Raw genomic sequence first — 21597 nt, 5'->3', positions numbered from 1 at the left:
GAGTCAAGAAAACCCCCAAGAAAATAGCATTCGCCTCATCCATGTTCGTGTATCTAAAAGTTCGAAGAATCGTTTCAATGGCCAGAAAACCGGTACTGGCACAGGAAACGATGAACTATTACGTGGCCTCGTTGACATTGTTCTTCACATGAAATTTATCGGCGGAATGGATGGAGATGCGGGTGAGTTCGGTGACGAAGGATTGGCCCCAGAAGGCACTGGGGATGGTGGGTTAGTCAAGTTTAGAATACAGACTGTGGCTAGGAACAACAAACCTGGTGTACTTGGACACGTATCTGTCCAGCTTGGCGAAATTTAGAGCTCGCTGTTCGTCACTCATAGTCACAGCTTCTTGGTAGGCACCTGCAAGCTCTTCGGTGTTCCAGGGGTTGACAATGATGCTGCCGTTCAGACTTTGGGCTGCCCCAGCAAACTCGGAAAGGACTAGGACTCCGTGGCGCTTTTGTTGTGTTGCGATGTATTCATATGCCACCAGGTTCATACCATCCCGAGTAGATGATACAATGCAGGCATCTGATACGGCGTAAAGAGCAATAAGTTCATCAAAGTTGACTGACTTGTGCAGGAAATGGATAGGTTGGAATTCGACCGTGCCTGGTTCAATTAGTAGTTGTTCAAGCTTGAATTAACAGAGTACTCACCAAACTTTCCGTTGATCCGACCAACCAGCTCATTTACTACGGCTCTCAGATTCTGGTATTCTTCGACATCCTGTCGACTGGGAACAGCCACTTGTACCAGAACAACCTTTCCAACCCATTCTGGGTGGTCGCTGAGGAATACCTCAAGCGCGTGAAGTTTCTGGGGTACACCCTTGATGTAATCCAGACGATCAACACCGACCATCAACTTGACGCCCTGGAATTTCTGTTCGAGGGTGGCAATGCGCTTTTGGACCTTCTCTTTCTTTAACCCCTCCTTGAACTTCTCCGGATCAATGCCAATGGGGAAAGCACCGCAGGTGATTATCTTGCCCTGGAATTCAATTCCATTAGGTGTCGTCGCAAGCCCACTACTTCGGTTAGTCACAGCCTCCATAGATCCGCAAGGATATACTTACAGCAGGCGCGAACAACTGCTCAAGAAATGACGGGTATAGTCGTAAGTGTGGAAGCCGATAAGATCGCAATGTAAAACACCCAGAAGCAATTCATTGCGCACGGGTAGAATTCGATAGATCTCACTACTAGGGAACGGAGTATGTAAGAAGAAGCCGATTTTGACATTCTTCTTGCTGTCCCCGATCTCCTCGCGCAGCATCTCAGGAAGCAGCATGAGGTGGTAATCATGAACCCAGATCAGATCGCCATCCTCCACTTCCTTGGCGATGGCTTTTGCGAACAGCCGATTGGCTTCTTTGTAGGCCTCCCAGGCAGATTCGTCAAAGGTGATTTCACCGGGGTGGTAGTGGAATAGCGGCCAAAGAATGGAGTCTATGGAAAAGTTGGAGTATCAGTATCTATGCGGCTAGCTCTGCGGGGATCAGCACTCACTTGAGAATCCATTGTAGTGGCGGTCTGCGAGTTCATCATCAATGAAGACGGGAACAGCTCCATATTCTTCCTTCAGACGCTGTTTAACCTCTGGGATTTCCGGCTCGGGGACCTCCAAGCCAGGCCAGCCATACCACTGGAAAGTGGTGGATTTGGATAGGCCGCTCAGGCCGCTGACCAGACCCCCAGAGGACATGGAGAAGTCATACTTTCCATCCTCAGATCGCTTGATGGTGATCGGCAGGCGGTTGGATACTAGAAGCAAACGAGCCTCATTCTGTTTCGGTTCTTGCTCAATGGAAGTCATGACGGAACTTGGGGGGGAGGGGGGAAATGCGAATACGAAGAGATGAGTCGGAGCCGGTGAACCGGTGAACAGGTGAACAGTTGCCAGGTCAAGCGAGACTGGACTGCTAAGAACGATCAAACCCTTTGAGTGCTCAACAATGAAGAAAGATCCAGCTATCCGTAGCCTCAAAAAAAGTCTTGGAGGGGAAAGGCGGAAAGTCAGCAAGGGCGGGGAGCCGAGTGAGGTCACCCCGAATAAACTGGGAAATACGGTGGAGATTCTTCAATAACGATCACATTAGAAAGTAGAGAGAAAGCAGGGAAAAGAGACACATGAATACGGTCTGGTCCTTTTCGTTCTGACCATTTCAGGGCAACTCAGCCCAACCAGTCACAGGTCACCTGCTCTCTTCCAATGACCGAGCGCTGACGTCGCCGACCTTAGGTAAGCCGATCTATAAGATCATTCCTAAGCTTGATGATCGGACTTCAAAGGATGAGGGTACAGATGGAGGCATAAACAGTTAAGATCAGATCAGGCAGGGCAGATCCAGGGTCCAAGAGTCTATTTTTGGCCAAAGAAAAACAACATTCGCCTATCAACAAAGAGTGGCTAAACGTCATGATTCAGAGGCTGAGGCCCTCGAGAACCAGACCTATACAGTATACACACACACACACACACATGTGATGGCCATGAACCAAGGGTCTCGAAAAACAATCCAAATCTACAAAGCAGACCTCTCACTTAATCTCCACCCCTCATCACCAGCATCAATAACCTTCCCCTCTCCCTCCAACTTCCCAAGAACCTGCAACACACCCCCAGAAGCAGGCAAATGCAAACTCTCAGAGACATCCCGGTATATCACCTTGACTAGCTCAATAGGCGTCCACGCCTGCTTCCGCTCGCCCTCATTCTCACTCCCACTCCCACTTTCCCCATCTGAAACATCAAGCTTGCCATACCTTAGGACACGCAATACTTCATCTTCCCGCTGCTGTCGATGCTTGATATACTCCGTAATGCGAGAGCCGGTGTTTTCCAGAACAGCGCCGTGTCCAGGATATCCGCGACCACCGGAGACGCGCTCGCGCATTCGGTGGAGACTTGATAGGTAGGTTTTAAGATCTTGGAAGACGGCTGTGCCGTGACCGAGGACGTCTGGTTCTTGTTAGAGAGACATTCTAGAAGATCCATAAATTGGCATTTGACAATTGGTCACTTACTATCACCAGTAAACATAGCCGCCTCCTCTTCAAACCAAAAAACCATATGATCAGTCGTATGGCCGGGCGTATGAATCGCCCTTAGGGTAACGCCGTCAACGGAAAAGACTTGGCCATCGGTTATATCGGCTTGGTCGGTGTTTGGATCGTTTTTGAAGATCTGTGCATTGGGACAGATCTTTCGGAGGTTCTGTACGCCATTTACGTGATCGGGGTGCCAGTGTGTTAGGAGGGTTTGGGTGACTGTGGCTTTTTCTGTTGCTAAGAGGTTTTGGAGGGTTGCAGCCCAGCTTGGTTTGCCTTCGCCTGTGTCTATTAGGATTCGTTGGGGGCCATGGCCTAACAGATATGTGTTTGTTCCTATATTATATTAGGATTGGATTACAGAGGTGCTGGATGGTTGATGTTGGTTGATACCTTGGAGGGTAAACTGCAGTCGTGGTAAGCTTGGGTCCAAGTAGTCTATGTACGTATATCTACTCACCTTCCCCGGGTTGCCACCTAGGATTCGAATGACTGAGGCACTGAGACGCTCCACTTCGGGAAGCTGGACGAGTTGCGTGGCCATGTTTGATATCAATGAGAGCCTGTATACCCTGGTCAAGTGGCGAGTAACAAGGACCAATAGTGGACTAGATTTTAGTCAAGCTGTCCAACGAGACTGTCAGGACTGTCAGAACAATGAACGAATATAACGAGACTATTTCTGCCGATGGCTCCGTTTCTGGGTTTATATGAGTGCAGCGCGGGGTGTGATGAGCCTCGGCAGCTTATCTCAGCTTGTCCGAGGCACCTGGGCTTAAGTTGCAAGTTGGCCGGATATGTCGTTATGAACAAAATACAATCTACTGTACTTTAAAAATCTAATTACAGTTGCAGATAAGTTACGGTTGCGAAGAGTGAACAGAAAATTGTGTTGCATGCCATTCCTAACATACAAAAACTGAAATCAGAGTATATCCATTGAACCCACCCAAATATCGGGAATCAACGCAGAAAACACAGGATCATTCATAATTTTTCCCAGAGCGCAACTCCTCATACCGTGCTCGAAAAGGGACACGCGAACCACAGGCAGCCCATGATAATGGACCGCCGCGTCACACCGTATTTCTCGAAGCATGTATCTGAATCGTTCAACACACAAGAGAAATGTAGTTTACACAGGTACCGGGGTAATAACCCAGGTACTTGAAGGTTTTATTGTTGAGTCATGAAAGATAAACCATTTAAGCCTTGCGGGCCATGGTGTTAAGGGCAGAGCCGTCGTGGAACCACTCCATCTGAGATTCGTTGAAGGTGTGGCTGAGGGAGATGTCGAAGGCGGGAGCGCCGGACTTGGGGTGGACACGGAGAGTCATGGGCTTGCCAACCTCGAGCTGGGTGCACATGAGATCGACCTTGTCCTCAGGCTTGATCTTCTCGTAGTCGGCGGGGTCGGAGAAGGTGAGAGGGAGCATACCCTGCTTCTTCAAGTTGGTCTCGTGGATACGAGCGAAGGAGCGGGTGATGATGGCGAGACCACCAAGGTGGCGGGGCTCAAGAGCAGCGTGCTCACGGGAAGAACCCTCACCGTAGTTCCAGTCACCAATGACAACCCACTTGATGCCGCGGGCCTTGTAGTCACGGGCAGTGGCGGGGACAGCGTCGTATTCACCAGTGAAGGCGTTCTTGACCTTGTTGGCCTCACCGTTCTCCTCGTTGATGGCACCGATCAGCATGTTGTTGGAGATGTTGTCCAAGTGACCACGGTACTTCAACCAGGGGCCAGCCATGGAGATGTGATCAGTGGTGGTCTTGCCCTGGCACTTGATGAGAATGGGGATGTCAGTGGCGTCCTTGCGGTCCCAAGCGCTGAAGCCAGCGAGGATCTGAAGACGGTCACTGGAGGGGGAGACAGCGACGTTGACGGAGGCACGGTCAGCGGGAGGAGCCTGGTAGGTGTCACGGCCGGCATCGTAGCCACGGCTGGGGAGACCGTCACCGGTGGGAGCCTTGAGCATGAAGTCGTTGCCATCCTTGTCCTTGAGGGAGTCGGTGATGGGGTTGAAGTTGAGGGTACCAGCAACGGTCATGGCGACGACGAGGTCGGGGGAGGCGACGAAGGCGTGGGTGGCGGGGTTGGCGTCGTTACGACCAGTGAAGTTACGGTTGTAGGAGGAGATGATGGAGTTGGCCTCGCCCTTCTTCACGTCCTTACGGTCCCACTGTCCAATGCAAGGACCACAGGCGTTGGCAAGGATAACACCGCCGTACTCCTCGAGGGTCTGGAGCTGACCGTCACGCTCAATGGTAGCGCGAATCTGCTCGGAACCGGGGGTGATGGTGAAGAGAGACTTGGACTTGAGACCGTGGTCAAGGGCATCGCGGGCGATGGAGGCAGCACGGGACATATCCTCGTAGGAAGAGTTGGTGCAAGATCCGATCAGACCAACCTTGAGCTCCTCGGGCCACTTGTTGGCCTTGACAGCCTCCTTGAACTTGGACAGAGGGGTGGCAAGATCGGGAGTGAAAGGACCGTTGACGTGGGGCTCGAGCTCAGACAGGTTGATCTCAACGAGCTGGTCGTACTGGGCACCCTCATCCTCACGGAGCTGGGCGGCGTACTCGCGGGAGAAGTCACCAATGTGCTGACGCTTGGTGGCCTTCAGGTAGTCGTACATGCGGTCGTTGAAGGGGAACATGGAGGTGGTGGCACCAATCTCGGCACCCATGTTACAGATGGTACCCATACCAGTGCAGGACAGGGAGTCGACACCGGGACCGTGGTACTCAATGATGGCACCGGTACCACCCTTGACGGTGAGGAGACCAGCGACCTTCAGGATAATATCCTTGGGAGTAGTCCAGCCAGACATCTGGCCAGTAAGACGGACACCAATGACGTTGGGGGCCTTCAACTCCCAGGGGAGACCAGCCATGACGTCGACGGCATCAGCACCACCGACACCGATGGCAGCGGTAGCGAGACCACCAGCGTTGGGGGTGTGAGAGTCAGTACCGATGATCAGACCACCGGGGAAAGCGTAGTTCTCGAGAACAATCTGGTGAATGATACCGGAACCGGGCTTCCAGAAACCGATGTTGTACTTGGCAGTAGCGGAGGCAAGAAAGTCGTAGACCTCCTTGTTGATCTCGTTGGCACGAGCAAGATCCTTGTCACCACCAATCTGGGCCTCAATCAAGTGGTCACAGTGGACGGTGGTGGGGGTCTGGACGGAGTCCATACCAGCGGACATGAACTGGAGAATGGCCATCTGGGCGGTGGCGTCCTGGCAAGCAACGCGGTCGGGGCGGAGCTTGAGGTAGGAGGCACCACGCTGGATGTCCTGCCCATGGGGATCGTCAAGGTGAGAGTAGAGGACCTTCTCGGCGTAGGTGAGAGGGCGCTGAAGACGGGAACGGACAATCTCGAGGTTCTCGGACATCTTCTTGTAGTTGATGTAGTGGCCCTATATTGGGTTAGTCGATTGATAGTGGAACTTCCGGATAGCCACTCACAGTTTCCTGGTTGGTCATCTCGACCTTCTTGTCGAGGGGGTCATTGCCAATGGTAGCGTAGGCCCGGCTCCCGAAAAGCTATTCCGACTGTTAGTATCTGCAGGGTTGAGACAATCTTATGCCGACAGCTGTGCGTGCCACGTGCAGCTGGGAGCTTCTTGATAAAACTTACAAGACGGGACTTGGGGGCCTATTCAAAAAGCGAGTTAGTTTGATTTTGATCCAAAAAGGAGTTTCAAGGTCGATCGAGGTTGACAGATGCCAGCCTCGCCGCGATGAGCCGAGGATATAGGGATATAGGGTAGACTTACCAGCGCACCGGCGCGCGCGAGGCGGGTAGTGATCATGATGGAAGCTCTAACAGATGATATAGTACATCCAAGAGCTAGTTACCACCTTCAAAGTGAGAGTGGAGAGTGAAGAGGGAAAGAAAGGAAGGAAGAAATGGATAAAAGCTTGCTTTTGAGTGGGAGAAAGATTCTACGGGGTCCGAGACAAGAGCCGTAACCGCTTGTTACCCCGGCGATACAGTACGGTATTGGAGCTAAACCCGCATGCGACGGCAAAAGGATTACAAGGAGTATGGCTGTTTCCGACAATTCTTGAGTTGAGGAATGGACAATTCCTAATCCAGCTATTTGATTTCTCTACTCATTCAGCTCTTATTCTCACCAACATACGCGCCAGTATCTCGAAAGATAAATTGAATATACTCCCATGTGAATGTAATGGCGATACCAGACATGTGACGGGTATAATTCGGCCACCAATCAAATGATTTCCAATTACATCCCCAGTTCGGACCAAAGGCGAAGGTCTAAACTCGGCCTGTTACCCCGGCATGTGGATTCATCTGATACACGTGTACCCTAGCTCTCTCTGCCACTCACAATACAGCTATATCCAAATCTAGAACATAAGAATAATGAATATAGGATCTAGGATAGGATATTCGGAGCATCATACCGCATGCAGACGTCATCCAATACAGCGTAAACCGGTGACGCTGAGCCGAGGCGTGCCGACGGCAATCCCGCATCGTCGCCGCCTTTGTCAACCAGCCAATCACAGCCCAGGCGTTTCAATCGGGCCCCGTGACCCACAGTCAGCGGAAATTTCATCGCTCAAACTGAACAAATGGGACCCGCTTCGCTTTCTTTCACTCCGGAAATCGGTAGTATCTTTTTTTTCACTTGCATCTACGCTGATCGGCTATCCGAGGTTATCGGCAACAATGGGTGCTCTCAGAAGAATCAAGACCAAGCGTCGCACCAGGTATGTCTCGATGCACAGTATCTGGTGTCCCTTAGTATCGAGTCAAACGATGTGTGGTGTGCTAACTTACCCTCCAGAGACTACGACCAAGTCCTGCGCGATATCGACTCTCCCCGTCACCTTGAGCTTTTCAAGGAGTCCAAGGATGTTGAGGACCTCCCTGGTCTAGGCAAGCACTACTGCTTGGAGTGCGCCAAGTGGTTTGAGAGTGATTACAACCTCAAGTCTCACACCAAGGGCAAGAACCACAAGAAGAGGTGAGTACATATATTGCGGTCGCATGCTACATATCTTGCGTCACGATCCCAGATCGCATATCTAACGCGTCATTTCCCAGACTCAAAATTCTCAAGGAGGAGCCTCACAGCCAGGAACTCGCCGAACGTGCCATTGGACTCGGTGTCACCGACAACGGCAAGCGATCCAAAGAGAACCCCGACGCGATGGAGGATTAAACAAGTTTGACTTCGACCGGGAAAGAAATAAAAGAAGCAAAAGAAGCAAAGAGCTACCTCTGCTACGCGACCACGACTCTCAATTCAGCACTGAACACCGAACAACAGTTTCCATCTCTAGATTGTTGATCTAGAGTCACGTGCGGCACTTTTTTTTATATTGCCGATGCTCGCCGGGTTTCCACTCTTCCGGTTTGCGGGTGACATGAAACCGCCGACGGTCGGCGAAAACGGCCTGGAAATTTACCCCTTGGCAATACTTCCGAGTAATTCCAATAGAAATCCCTCAATACCAAATAGAAACTAACCTGAATGGGCCTTCGGTATGTTCGTGTAGTCTTCACATTGTGTGGGGGTTCTAAATTATTCATGGATGTACACCGCTAGCTTCAACCTTGGGACATCCCCGATTGTAACTTCGCTTGTGTGCCCAATTGGTTAAAGTTCTTCATTAACCATTCATATGTCGCCCACTGTATCACATTAGTTCCGTGTCACATATGCCAGGGGCAAGAAAAGGACCCTACCTGTACAGCATTCACAATGAATGCCCGAGCACTGCAAACCCCCAGACCACGGTAGAATGCCTTGAGACCCTCGGCCCGATATGTCTCCTTGGCAATCTGGCAAGAGCTCAGTGTCCGATGTCCTAGCAAAGCCTGGCTCTCAGATATCCGGCCATGATCCCCAATAGTTTGCGCCTGCAACCTCGTCTTAATCACGTCCAGAGGGAACACCGAACCCCAGGTAACAACCCCAGCAATCCCCCCACATAGCAAAATATTCATGGCAGATTGATATGCGCCGTCATTATCAGAAATCATAAATCGCTTGCATAGTTCATAGGACCAGAAACTGTCAAATATTAGTATATCAACCAAACCCATACATCAAGGTATAGAATATATGAAATATGGAATATATATTTCACCGGGAGAAGGGTTCAGATCCGGGGGTGGCGTGGACATACTAGAACCCATAGCCAATTGCATCCCTAGCGCTAGTAATACCTCCACCGAAATAGAGACCCCTCCAGCCGCGCGTGCGGATGATATCCTTAGCCACGGCCCACGACGATGCCTCGGCTCGTGGATCCAGCTGCGCGCGACATTTGATGAATTCTGTGGGCGAGGAGATCGTCCAGCTGGCCAGTCCGCCGGCGGCTCCGGCTAGCCAGATCTTGTATGCTGAGACGTTGACGGGGTTTGTTGGATCTGTTATGGAATTGTCTAGGATTGTGAGAGTGCGGTTGTAGGCCACGAAGAGAATGGCGTTTAGGGCTCCATAGCCTAGGATCGGGGCTGCAGCGCCTATATACAATTGAATATTAATTGTGGTGCTTGAGGGTCATAGTAAGGTTGTGTATCACAGACCTCGGACTAGGGAGGTTGCTTTATCCAGGCGGCTTAAATGTATCGGTGATGCAGCTGCATGCACATCCCCCGCCTGCAGCCGGACTTTGATCACATCCAGTGGGTTGCCGATTATTATTCCTAGTGCACCACTTAGGTAGCCAGCCCAGAAGTCGGAACCCATGGGATAAGACGCTGAATATAGATCTGAAGAGGAATGTCCACAGTTCCAAGTCCAAGTTCATGCCCGAAGCTCCCCCGGCTTTCTAGCGGGGCTGCCCCTCGGCATATCACGTGGGGCCGTGTCGATTTGGTGTAGGCAGACGCGAGGATCGCGTCGACTTTGACTCATCAACAACAATCGACTTTGGGGGCCGTGTACAGCTGATTTTGACTTGTTGGGTTCTTTGTTTGGGTCAATGTATGGCTAGGCCGATATTTATTGACTTCTTTTGGTTCACTGCTAATGCTGACATCCCAGGTATCGACCACGACCCGCCGGTGAGGGCACGCCCAAAACACCCCTACAACCCAAATCTGTGAATTCGATCGATCGTCTCGCAAGGCCCTTCAAATGTCCCGGCTCGGCAACACCGACGCGCGCATCTGAGAAACCGTCTAGGAAGAGGCGGAAGGTGAATTATGCCAATGCTGATGGGAGTGTCGAAGATGGGGCAGAGAAACCATACACGAACGAGGATCGGCTCGCGTTGGCGACAAGAGAGGTCAATAAGTTCCCTGTGTTTAAGCCGCGGGACAAGGATATGGCATTTCGGTCGCGATTTCAAATTCCGTTTATCAACAAAGCTGGAGATGGATACAACGCTGGCCGAGCTGCTCCAACGTTGGGCATGAGGCAGGGTGCGACGTTTGTGGTGAAGCCACTACATGATCCCAGTGGAGAGTTTGCAATTGTTCTATACGATCCAACGGTTGACGATGTTCCTGCTGAGCCTGAGCCTAAGGCTTTGGAGGCCCCGACCGAAGAGAAGCCGGAATTGGACGAACCCATTGTACACAAGAGCTTAGCAGATATCCTTGGACTGAAGAAAGATGTGGATGAGCGACCAAAGGTGCCTGTTGTCATTGATCCGAGACTTTGCAAAGTGCTACGGCCACATCAAGTGGAGGGTGTAAAGGTAAGGTTTCATTCAGGTCATGCCAGATGAGAAAGCTGACACGTTGTAGTTTCTTTATCGATGTACCACTGGGCTGGTGGATAAGAACGCAAATGGATGCATTATGGCAGACGGTATGGGTCTTGGAAAAACAGTACGTTTTGATCGCTTGATTTCCTTGTCTAGTACTAATCGATACAGCTGCAATGTATTGCATTGATGTGGACACTTTTGAAGCAGTCCTCTGAAGCTGGCAAAACAACAATTCAGAAATGCGTCATTGCATGCCCGTCGAGTTTGGTCGGCAATTGGGCCAACGAGTTGACAAAATGGCTTGGAAAGGACGCTACAACTCCTTTTGCAGTGGATGGAAAGGCTTCAAAGACCGAGCTAACTGCCCAGATCAAGCAGTGGGCCATTGCATCAGGACGTGGAATAGTCAGGCCTTGTCTCATTGTGTCTTACGAGACGCTCCGAATGTATGTCGATGCATTGAAAGATGCACCAATTGGACTTCTATTATGTGACGAAGGCCATCGGCTCAAGAACAAAGAAAGCTTGACATGGACTGCTTTGAACAGCTTGAACGTTACTCGCCGAGTGATCCTTTCTGGAACGCCCATTCAGAATGACTTGTCAGAGTATTTTGCTCTACTTCACTTTGCCAACCCGAATCTTCTCGGCTCACAAGCCGACTTCCGCAAGAGATTTGAGCTGCCAATTTTGCGAGGTCGAGACGCAGCAGGTACCGACGAAGAAAAGAAATTGGGCGATGAACGACTCTCAGAGCTATCCGGCGTTGTCAATAAGTTCATTATTCGCCGAACGAATGAGCTGCTTTCCAAATACTTGCCAGTCAAGTACGAGCATGTCGTGTTCTGCAATATGTCCCAGTTCCAACGTGGTCTATACGACCATTTTATCCAGAGTCCTGAGATTCGAAGCCTGCTCCGTGGAAAGGGTAGTCAACCGTTGAAAGCAATTGGCCTTTTGAAAAAGCTTTGCAACCACCCTGATCTTCTTGACCTTCAGAAGGATCTTCCAGGGTGCGAGCATACATTCCCCGAAGACTATAGCCCTCCAGATTCCCGTGGCCGTGATCGAGAGATCAAAAGTTGGTATTCTGGAAAGATGATGGTCCTAGATCGTATGTTGGCACGGATCCGACAGGATACAAACGACAAGATTGTTCTCATCAGCAACTACACTCAGACGCTGGATCTGTTTGAAAAGCTTTGTCGATCGCGTGCATACGGTTGCCTGCGACTTGATGGAACCATGAACATCAAGAAACGCTCGAAGCTAGTGGACAAATTCAATGACCCCGATGGTCCAGAATTTGTGTTCCTCTTGAGTAGTAAGGCTGGTGGGTGTGGTCTGAACTTGATCGGCGCCAACCGCCTGGTACTGTTCGATCCTGACTGGAACCCAGCTGCTGATCAGCAAGCGCTGGCTCGAGTGTGGCGTGACGGACAGAAGAAGGACTGTTTCGTGTACCGTTTCATTGCAACCGGCTCTATTGAAGAGAAGATATTCCAGCGCCAGTCCCACAAGCAATCGCTATCATCATGTGTCGTCGACTCCGCAGAGGACGTTGAGCGCCACTTCTCTTTGGATTCCCTACGTGAACTCTTCCAGTTCAAACCCGACACGCGTAGCGACACCCACGATACATTCAAATGCAAACGATGTCGACCAGACGGAACACAATACATCAAGGCCCCAGCTATGCTATATGGTGATACGAGCTCGTGGAATCATTTGATCAATACTGGAGAGAAGGGTCCTCTCAATCAGATCCAGGATCTGTTGTTAAGACAGGAGACCGGGGAACAGGATGTCTCTGCTGTTTTCCAATACATCAGTCATTAATAGTCTAATCAGCATACTCGGCAGTTTGGAGATTTTGTCACAGTTATTGGCATTTGAACTTTCTATATCTTTTGGAGCGTATCACTTGGAGCGAGCAATCATGATCATACACGACTTCGAGTTATTATCTCAATGAATTTTCATTATGTGTACGTGGTTTCGACTAGTCCGGAGATATCAACACCGAAATCTTCGTCAGTCATACAACCAATGGGTAACAAAGCCGTAAGCTAATGTATCCACACTCGATACCACTACTTCTGGCATGATCGATGAGGCACAAGAAAAACAAGCTACCGGCAAAACATCGGACGCAGGGCCACGTTTTGCGTATAGGAAGATTTGTTCTTCGCCGATAGCTTCTTTTCTGTAAGCTTCATCACCACAGCGAGAGGCAAGCGCCTTGAGTGTGTACGCATTAGATTTCCAAAGTTATTGCGGAATGATTATGGCTTTGTAACTCTGCTGCTTCACGACAGACGTGAAGGTTTCGTTGTAGTTGATATTCTCGACTCGTTCCAATCCACATATCACCATTGTATTGCTCATTTCGCCTCCCGTCCCTCTCTTGATCTTGTAAACTCTTCGCAGATTTTTCTGTGGCGGTGAAGGTCAAGGGGCTGAAAGAAAAGCTAAGTGGACCTTGCTGTCCGATAGCTTGCATACGTGGCGGTCGAGTTAAGTCAACATTCTAGCTTGTTGAATGACTCGAGAATGTAGCGAAGAGTTCGTCAAGACCCTCAGAGGATCCTGATGAAGGACTAGTGCCCATGAGGAAAAAAACAAAGGTCTGGGTTGAAGGTAAAAGTGAAAGGGAAAGAAGAGGCAGCTGTCAGAAGATAAACAAAGGCGGTCAATGCAGCTAAAGTCAGGGCTAGACCCACTGCTGACATCACAATCTCCGCGTTGACAACGCATCTGTCTTCAAACACTTTGACCTCACTCCTCAATTTTGGCTTCTGGGCTTCGTGGCAGTAAAATCTCAGAGTGTCTCTTCGCTATGATAATTGCTTAGCCTTAGCTGGAGGAGAACCCGTGTCACACGCGATTCGGAGCGATGGATCAAACAATCCAGCGGTTGCTGAACGATAAGCTCTACGACAAGAGGAAACAAGGAGCTCTAGAGTATGCCACTTCTGAGACCCTCCCATCCATGGCGATGATCCTGAACGTATACTGACCGATTATTTTTGACAGGCTAGAGAAAATCGTCCGCGATGCCGTTTTTCAAGCGGACCAGGAGAAAATCCAGAAGATCGTTGAACAGCTTTGTCACGACTACGCCTATGCTGTACACCAACCCCACGCTCGGAATGGAGGGTTGATCGGTTTGGCGGCTGCCTCGATCGCCCTGGGGTCGGTGAGTTCGAGATAACCGTGCACTGCGGGGAAATGTGCTGATAATGGGTTCAGGAAGGGGTTGCCCCGTACCTGGGAGAGATTGTTCCGCCTGTGCTGGCGTGCTTCTCGGACCAGGATGCGCGAGTTCGGTACTATGCTTGCGAGAGCATGTACAATATTGCCAAGGTCGCCAAGGGAGAAATCCTGCTTTTCTTCAATGAGATATTTGATGCCCTAGCTAAGGTGAGTACCGATATGTGAAGTGGGGTTCGCAGGGCTAACAGGTGGTGTAGCTTGCGTCAGACTCGGAGTTGTCAGTTAAGAATGGCGCGGAGCTGTTGGATCGACTGGTGAAAGATATTGTGGCTGAATCGGCTGCTTCCTATGTTTCCATTTTACAGCTGTCCGAGAAAGATCGAATGGATCCGGATGCTTTGGATGACCCAGAGCTTCCGACTGCTTTCTCTCTCGCGAGATTTATTCCCTTGCTTCAGGACCGCATCCATGTGATCCAGCCGTTCACTCGCAACTTCTTGGTCTCATGGCTTACTCTTCTAGATACCATTCCTGATTTAGAGCTCGTCAGCTATTTGCCGGATTTCCTGGAGGGCTTGATAAAATTCCTTGGCGGTCCCAACAAAGATGTTAATGTTGCGACTCAGAACCTTCTCGATCGATTCTTGGCGGAGATCAAGAGGATTACAAGGCTGAAGAAGGGAATTGAAGAAAGCCGGAAAGGGCAGAAAAGCAACAGAAACTCGACCGCAAGTGACGGCATGAGCGTCTCGACCGAGCAGAATGTCAACGCCGATGGTGCAAGTGATGACAAGGGTGATATCGCAGTTGGGGACTCAGACTCAGATTCAAATTTCGACGGAGAAATCATCCAAGCTGACGGAGACTGGATCCCCGGACAGGATGTACAAATCGATCACCCCAAGATTCTTGGTATTCTTGTTGGCTTTGTCAACACCACTTATGAGGAGGAAATGCAATTGACAGCCCTTCGTTGGATTGATGCTTTCTTTGAGATCAGCCCAGAGGATATTCTGCCTTTTGTTCCGCGTCTTCTGACCCAGGTGCTCCCAGCTATGTCGAGTGGCTCGGACGGAGTACGACAAGCCGCAAACCAAGTCAACAAATCACTTCTCGAGTACATATACTCTTTATCGGATGATACAACGGAGGAAACCTTAGCCTCTTCGAAGCTTCCATCCAACACCCCTAGCAAAGAGATCATAGAGCGCAGATCCTCTACTCCCGGAATCAGGCCCTCGACGGAGACGGCGAGCTTTGACGCCAGAAAGCAGTCAGCGCAAGACGCTTCCGTTGCAGCAACACCACGAAGTAGTGTTGTCTCCACGCCTTTGCCTACTGCCGATCTTGATTACGCCGCTGCTGTCAACTCCCTCACCCTGCAATTTCTCAACGAGAACGAAGCCACACGAGTGGCAGCTCTTTCGTGGCTCATTATGCTGCACCACAAAGCACCACGGAAAGTCGTCGCGTTCAATGATGGCACCTTCCCGGCACTGCTGAAAACGCTATCAGACCCTGCGGAGGCTGTTGTGACCAAGGATTTGCAGCTTCTTTCACAGATTTCCAGAAATAGCGAAGATAGCTACTTCACATCCTTCATGGTGAATCTACTGCAGCTGTTTTCTACGGACAGGCATTTGCTTGAAGTACGTGGAAACTTGATTATCAGACAGTTGTGTTTGAATTTGAGTCCGGAACGTATCTACCGAACGCTGGCAGATTGTCTTGAGAAAGAAGAAGTAAGTGCGCTGACCTCATTTCAACGCTTTATGCTAACATTTTCAGGATCTTGAATTTGCCAGTATCATGGTGCAGAACTTGAACAACAATCTTATCACTGCGCCAGAATTATCAGAGCTAAGAAAGCGCTTGAGAAATCTCGATTCAAGAGTAAATTTCCCGATGTGTTGTTAATTTGTGCAAAAGGCTTACCCAATTTTCAGGATGGACAAATGTTCTTTGTTGCTTTGTTCAGGTCATGGTGCCACAATGCTGTGTCCACCTTTTCTCTATGTCTTCTCGCTCAAGCCTATGAGCAGGCTTACAACCTACTTCAGATCTTGTCAGTGCATCAAATCTCGAATATGGTCTTTTGTGGTCCTACTAACACTACCATAGTGCCGAACTTGAGATGACAGTCAATATGTTGATTCAAATCGACAAGCTGGTTCAACTACTCGAATCGCCAGTTTTCACATGTATGTCTCTTGTACGCTTTGAAGAAATCCAAAACTAATAGCCACAAAGACCTCCGCCTACAACTCTTGGAACCCGAAAAATATCCTTACCTCTACAAATGTCTCTATGGTGTCCTCATGCTCCTCCCCCAGAGCTCCGCGTTCGCAGCCCTCAAGAACCGCCTGAACAGTGTCAGCAACATCGGATTTCTCCACAGTGGCCCCCGCAGGTATGGATCCCAGGGCGTTCTACGCTCCCCTCTGTCCCCCACGAGACTGACCGAGTTTCAACCCAGCACCGCTCAAACCGCCCCAGCCTCATCCTCTTTTGACCGATCCTCCGGTCCGCGCCTCAAACCCCGCGATGAGAATACCATCCGCTGGGTTGACCTCCTTGACAAGTTCAAATCCGTCCAGGAACGTGCTCGTCGTTCCCAAGCTTCACATCGCCATTCCCTCAACCCCTCGGATACCCTGCTTAACCCTACCCTCACGGCTGCCCTTTCTGCTGCCGCCGCTGACAGATCCAAGGATCGACCCGGTCTCCCTGACGCACCACGCGGTACCCCGGCCATGCACCAAACTGGCAACGCCGGAGCTAGTGGCCCTGGAATTGGCAATGCTGCCGGTCGTGGGCTGGAAAGTGGAGTGACGAAGTCTGTTATTCCGGGTCCATCCCATAAGCACAAGTCGAGTCTTCCGAATCTAGGACGATTGGGTATTGGAGGCCGGAAGAAGAAATAAGAGGATAGCGGGTGCTTTCTTGTGCATAGCTTCCTTGTGTCTTGTACTTACTTAACTGGATATACCCAGCATCCGAGGTTTCTTTGGACAATGGAATCATTTTTTGAAGGAATGCTTGTATTAGATCTAAGCTGTAGCCGTGTTTGATGTCTACGCCCTCGAGAAACAGAAGGTCAACTTATAGATAAAATATATCATAGATATTGCAAACATAAAGTCCTAAACAGACTATAGACGAAGGGAAATTCAAAGTATAAATGCAATGTGAACCAAAAGCACATCCAACCCAAGCGTGACAGTTCTTGACTTGCCACTTGGGAAGGAAGAGAACGCTTTTTTTTCAATTCGGTTTCCTGGCACATGGAGCACATGAGACAGACCATAAACAGTCCCAACTGGTGAGAAAGAAAGAAGCAAACAGACATGGAGACTATACAAGAACCCAGGATTCGTCGAGACTCCGCGGAAGCATCACGCGAAGAGCGAAAGGAGCAAGAAAAGAAGCAAAGAAGCAAAAAATGAAGAAAGAGAAAGAGAAAGGAAAGAGGCAAATGCTAAAAACCAAAACAGAAACGCAAAAAGACGGCGCCAATAACCCCGCGCAAATCGAACTGGCCCAGGCAGTTCACAGAATAGAGGTCCAGAGAGAGAGAAAAGAGTGTCACGTTATCAAAAGCCCAGCTCAACTCCGCTCAACTCCGCTCATCTCCGCTCAATTCCGCTTACCGTGAGGATTGGCTGCTGCCACTCCCCCACCCCGAGGGCCGCCAGCTGCCCGTCGAATGTTTGGAGACAGTACTGGTGGGTGAGTTTGCACCGGTGGAGTAGACATATTCGCCGTCGACGTATTGTGCGCCCGTGGAGAATGTGCTGCGGTGCTTACGGCGAGCGTAGCGTTGTTCGAGGCGGTAGAGCTCAAGTTCTGTTGTTTGTTAGTTCGATTTTTTCCAACTGTGTTCTGGTAGAAGATTGGCGACCGAGCCTCAAGGGTTCTGGTCGTTCTGCGGGTTTTGGTGTTTGTGCATTGACCGAGTTCGAGGTTTGTTGTGTTTCAGGGTTGTGGGGAGGGGAACTTCGCGAGGCGGGGATGGGAGAGGCACGTACTGGCTTGTAGCTTGTCCATGAGACCCATTGTGAATTGTGTAGAGATCAGAATTGATCGGATGAAAATTCTGGGTTTGCGATATTGGAGGTTCAGAACGTGCGGAAACGGAAATTTGTTGGCGACAATCGTTCCCCGATGTAGCAATTGGGAACGTGAGCGGTTGGTACCGGAAGTTGACGTCGCTGAGGAGTTGTTAGTTACTGCTATGCATAAAGCCACTGTTTTGCGTCGGACTGTTCGGATGGTCTGGATTGTCTGGATTGTCTGGATCTGATCGGGGCTGATCTGATCCGGATCTCGGTCCCTTACCTTGTTTCAGGAGGCGCTGGGCTGTCCGGAGAATATACGCGTGGAATGATTCTGGAAGGAATGTGTGAAAGAGAGAGGAAGGGGGTACTGGTCCCCGGTAAAGAGTGAATAGCGATTGGATCGAGAAGATAGAAGCAGAGAAGAAGAGAAAGGGGTGGGGAGAGAACGTGGGTTGTGGAGTTCTGGAGTTCACTAGTCAGGGCCGATGACACCGCGTCGTCGTTTCAGATTTATCACTTGGAGCTCCTATACAGTACAAGGTTCTAATGGGAAAGAAAAGAAGCTCACTATCCAGTAGAACAGGGTAGTTCTAGAAGTATTCTCTTCCGTCTTCTGAGGATTCTGATCTCCGATATATCACATCTATAGCTTGAGACATCCAAGTCTAGCCCGCGCACGGATAGCACTAGATTAATCGCGCATGGGCTAAAACCGGTTTAGGGCGAAGGAACTATTGAGCTTTGTTCAGAGCCAATAGGTTAGCGCTAGTTGTGTATCAATCTGAACGTAGTATAAGGAACTCCTATCTTTCCGCGTGTTTAGGGTTTGGACTGCTCAGGTGCGTTGGAGGGCAGCAAAGGACATTACATAAGCTGGAGCAAGGGTCATGTCACGTGCCTCATATGGGAGATGGCCCGATTAGGCATATGGCCCACTGGACCTGGTCTGGGGATAACTACCAAGCTGTGTTCGCTGCAAAAATATATGACTTGACAGTGCGTCAGAAATGTACCTCTATCCTTGGAATCCTATGTACTCCTATCAACCATAACTTGTATCGTTCACGGCTTCGTTTCAATCTCATCTTCGCCTTGGTTCCGCTCGAACTCCAAATCCTGAGCCATGGACAGTTCCTGAGCTGCAAAAAAGTTAGCAATCAATAACTCAAACAAGGAAGACTGCTTGGAGTATTTACCATTCCAGAGTTCTGCATAGATTCCATCACGATCCAGTAGTTCACGGTGCGAGCCCGTCTCTGATACGTGACCGTCCTTCAGGACCAGGATCTGGTCACTATCACAGATAGTGCGCAGACGGTGCGCCACAAATACACTAGTGCGTCTCCGTTCCTTGAGGATGCTGTTGATATTCTGGAGGAGGGCCTGCTCTGTGTAGGTGTCGAGGGCGGATGTCTTGGTATAGGTGAGTTGCTGTTCACGTAGTGGGGAAATAAGTACTTACTGCCTCGTCGAAGAAGAATAATTGAGGGTCCTTCAGAATCAAGCGAGAGATTGCCAGTCGCTGCTTCTCACCACCAGAGATCATCATGCCGCGCTCGCCAACGGCGGTCTCGTAGCCGTCCGGTAGACCTTCGATCAGCTTGTGGATGTGGGCCCGCTCCGCAGCACGGCGCACTTCTTCGTCAGATGCATCGATTCGCCCGTAGCGAATGTTATGGGCAATTGTGTCATTGAACAAGGGTGTATCCTGTGGGACCACGCCAATGATCTTGCGGAGACTGTCAAGGCTCACATCCCGGATGTCTTGGCCATCAATGAGGATGCGGCCAGATTGGACATCGTAGAAGCGGAACAGGAGACGCAGAATTGTAGACTTGCCGCAGCCGCTAGGGCCAACAATGGCAAACTTCTGTCCGGCGGGAATAGTGAAGGTGGCATTCTTCAGAATTGGGCGCTCAGGGTGATAGCCAAAAGTGACATTCTCAAAGCGGATCTCGCCGCCCTGAATAAGTTGAAGAGGTCTGGCGTTGGGGCGTTCGGTGATTGTGACATTGACCTTTTGCAAGTTGAAGAGAGTCTCCATATCCAACAGGGACTGACGCAACTCGCGGTAGACAGAGCCCAGGAAGTTGAGGGGGACAGAGAGCTGGAAGACCAGCTGGTTCACCATGACCAGGTCACCGACAGTCATGGCGCCGGTTGCAACTCCATCGCAGGCCAGGTACATCATTGCGGCCAGCGCAGAGGAGAAGATCATATTCTGACCAGAGTTGAGGAATGCCAAGGAGGTGGTGACCTTGATAGATGCGTCTTCATAGTTCTTCAAGGCCTTTCCGTATCGCGCAACTTCAAATTTCTCGTTATTGAAGTACTTGACAGCCTCATAGTTAATAAGTGAGTCTACAGCAACAGTTGCACCGCGGTTGTCGGCTGCGTTAGCCTGCCGACGGAACTTGGTTCGCCACGCAGTGGTAGTGATAGTGAATGCCGTGTATGCAATCATGGTTGTAGTAGTGATTGCAGCAAATTGGAGACCATATTGATAAGTCTACAACGTTAGTGGATTCCGCGTGAATTTCAGCGTCAAAACATACCAGAATACCGCAGACAAGTGAGATTTCCAGTGCAGTCGGTACCACGTGAAAGACCATCGATGTCAAGAGGAAGCTGATGCCTTTAGTACCACGATCAATCGCACGGGTTAGACCACCAGTCTGTCGAGAGAGGTGGAAGTTGAGATCCAATCGCAAAAGATGTTCAAAGACATTTGAGGCCACTTTTCGAATTGCTTTCTGCGCAACACTAGCAAAGACTGCATTGCGAAGTTCCTGAAACACTGTAGCTCCAATTCGTGTCACACCATCTAGGTAACAGGTTAGCCATGAGTCTTTTCTTGAATAGAACTTCTCTCACAAGCAATGATCATCGACCCAGCTACAGTGTAGGCGGTACCGCCAACGGAAGCAAAATCCACGTTCATCGAGTCGACAATGCTCTTAAAGTAGAAGGGAATCTCCACATTGAGAATCTGGATAAATTATATTAGTATAGCCGAACGCATTTCCATCTCCAGACAGAACAAACCTTTGCACCAACAAGCAACGATAGTGCGGATCCAACGCGGAGCTTCGTGCCCCAATCGTCCTATAGCTAATCAATACCCGATCATTGTATACAACAGCACTCGGGTATTACCTTTGGCCACAGATACTTGGCCATTTCCCTCATGATCGCCCAATCTGCCTTTCGTTGGTCCTTGGCTGCAGCCATCGGCTCACTCAGCAAGTCCTTCTTTGGTGTCTTCGCAGCGCCATCTTTCGGCGTTTGGACAATGTTGACGCTAGCTAATTGCGACGGGGCCGGGGTAACAGTACCATCTTTCGTAGATACCTGATCTTTTTTCTCGGTAGATTTGTTCTGCAATGGGCTGCCATCCGATGTGAATACACGCAGTTGCGTTCCATTAAGTCGCGTGCAGCGTGGCCGGCCGGCGAAGCTCGGATATGCGAATTGCGCCGTGCGCCAGCACGGCAAACGTGCGGCTCTGAGCAGCATGGCTGCTTGGTCAAATATGGATCAGTCTCTGGGAGAAGTTT

At 50.1% G+C, this 21597-nt stretch overlaps 9 protein-coding genes across 9 annotated transcripts; 3 read left to right on the top strand and 6 right to left on the bottom strand.

Moving 5' to 3' along the window:
- Nucleotides 1–118: 118 nt before the first annotated feature.
- N7511_001919 (glycosyltransferase family 20 protein) lies at nt 119–1821 on the bottom strand (the record flags this gene model as incomplete). The annotated part of the gene is made up of 5 exons (XM_057124344.1): nt 119–218; nt 276–615; nt 663–1033; nt 1082–1454; nt 1515–1821. 5 exons carry the CDS (start codon nt 1819–1821, stop codon nt 119–121), a joined length of 1491 nt encoding a protein of 496 aa, XP_056986503.1.
- Nucleotides 1822–2530: 709 nt separating this feature from the next.
- N7511_001918 (uncharacterized protein) lies at nt 2531–3600 on the bottom strand (the record flags this gene model as incomplete). Its single annotated transcript, XM_057124343.1, has 4 exons — nt 2531–2967; nt 3033–3392; nt 3450–3462; nt 3517–3600. 4 exons carry the CDS (start codon nt 3598–3600, stop codon nt 2531–2533), a joined length of 894 nt encoding a protein of 297 aa, XP_056986502.1.
- A 661-nt stretch (nt 3601–4261) lies between these two features.
- acoA (aconitate hydratase ACO1) lies at nt 4262–6880 on the bottom strand (the record flags this gene model as incomplete). The annotated part of the gene is made up of 4 exons (XM_057124342.1): nt 4262–6484; nt 6534–6611; nt 6706–6723; nt 6845–6880. 4 exons carry the CDS (start codon nt 6878–6880, stop codon nt 4262–4264), a joined length of 2355 nt encoding a protein of 784 aa, XP_056986501.1.
- An 887-nt stretch (nt 6881–7767) lies between these two features.
- N7511_001916 (putative C2H2 finger domain protein) lies at nt 7768–8263 on the top strand (the record flags this gene model as incomplete). The annotated part of the gene is made up of 3 exons (XM_057124341.1): nt 7768–7808; nt 7886–8065; nt 8146–8263. 3 exons carry the CDS (start codon nt 7768–7770, stop codon nt 8261–8263), a joined length of 339 nt encoding a protein of 112 aa, XP_056986500.1.
- Nucleotides 8264–8652: 389 nt separating this feature from the next.
- N7511_001915 (uncharacterized protein) lies at nt 8653–9799 on the bottom strand (the record flags this gene model as incomplete). Its single annotated transcript, XM_057124340.1, has 4 exons — nt 8653–8736; nt 8791–9118; nt 9234–9573; nt 9637–9799. The coding sequence occupies 4 exons, from the start codon at nt 9797–9799 to the stop codon at nt 8653–8655; spliced, it is 915 nt and encodes a 304-aa protein (XP_056986499.1).
- Nucleotides 9800–10038: 239 nt separating this feature from the next.
- On the top strand, nt 10039–12605 carry N7511_001914 (DNA-dependent ATPase RAD54; the record flags this gene model as incomplete). The annotated part of the gene is made up of 4 exons (XM_057124339.1): nt 10039–10070; nt 10097–10754; nt 10804–10887; nt 10935–12605. 4 exons carry the CDS (start codon nt 10039–10041, stop codon nt 12603–12605), a joined length of 2445 nt encoding a protein of 814 aa, XP_056986498.1.
- A 1057-nt stretch (nt 12606–13662) lies between these two features.
- N7511_001913 (VAC14 family protein) lies at nt 13663–16906 on the top strand (the record flags this gene model as incomplete). Its single annotated transcript, XM_057124338.1, has 8 exons — nt 13663–13730; nt 13803–13965; nt 14019–14189; nt 14240–15724; nt 15771–15875; nt 15929–16047; nt 16104–16183; nt 16233–16906. 8 exons carry the CDS (start codon nt 13663–13665, stop codon nt 16904–16906), a joined length of 2865 nt encoding a protein of 954 aa, XP_056986497.1.
- Nucleotides 16907–17628: 722 nt separating this feature from the next.
- On the bottom strand, nt 17629–18038 carry N7511_001912 (uncharacterized protein; the record flags this gene model as incomplete). Its single annotated transcript, XM_057124337.1, has 2 exons — nt 17629–17828; nt 18011–18038. 2 exons carry the CDS (start codon nt 18036–18038, stop codon nt 17629–17631), a joined length of 228 nt encoding a protein of 75 aa, XP_056986496.1.
- A 1064-nt stretch (nt 18039–19102) lies between these two features.
- Nucleotides 19103–21556, bottom strand: atm1 (ATP-binding cassette Fe/S cluster precursor transporter ATM1; the record flags this gene model as incomplete). The annotated part of the gene is made up of 7 exons (XM_057124336.1): nt 19103–19179; nt 19237–19471; nt 19503–20549; nt 20596–20864; nt 20915–21029; nt 21086–21145; nt 21197–21556. 7 exons carry the CDS (start codon nt 21554–21556, stop codon nt 19103–19105), a joined length of 2163 nt encoding a protein of 720 aa, XP_056986495.1.
- Between the last annotated feature and the right edge of the window lie 41 nt (nt 21557–21597).

Source organism: Penicillium nucicola (assembly GCF_028828085.1).
Source record: "Penicillium nucicola strain IBT 29836 chromosome Unknown utg000002l, whole genome shotgun sequence".
Taxonomy (NCBI): Eukaryota; Fungi; Ascomycota; class Eurotiomycetes; order Eurotiales; family Aspergillaceae; genus Penicillium; species Penicillium nucicola.
The sequence above is the reverse complement of the archived record's forward strand: the minus strand, read 5'-3'. Positions and strand labels throughout refer to the sequence as shown.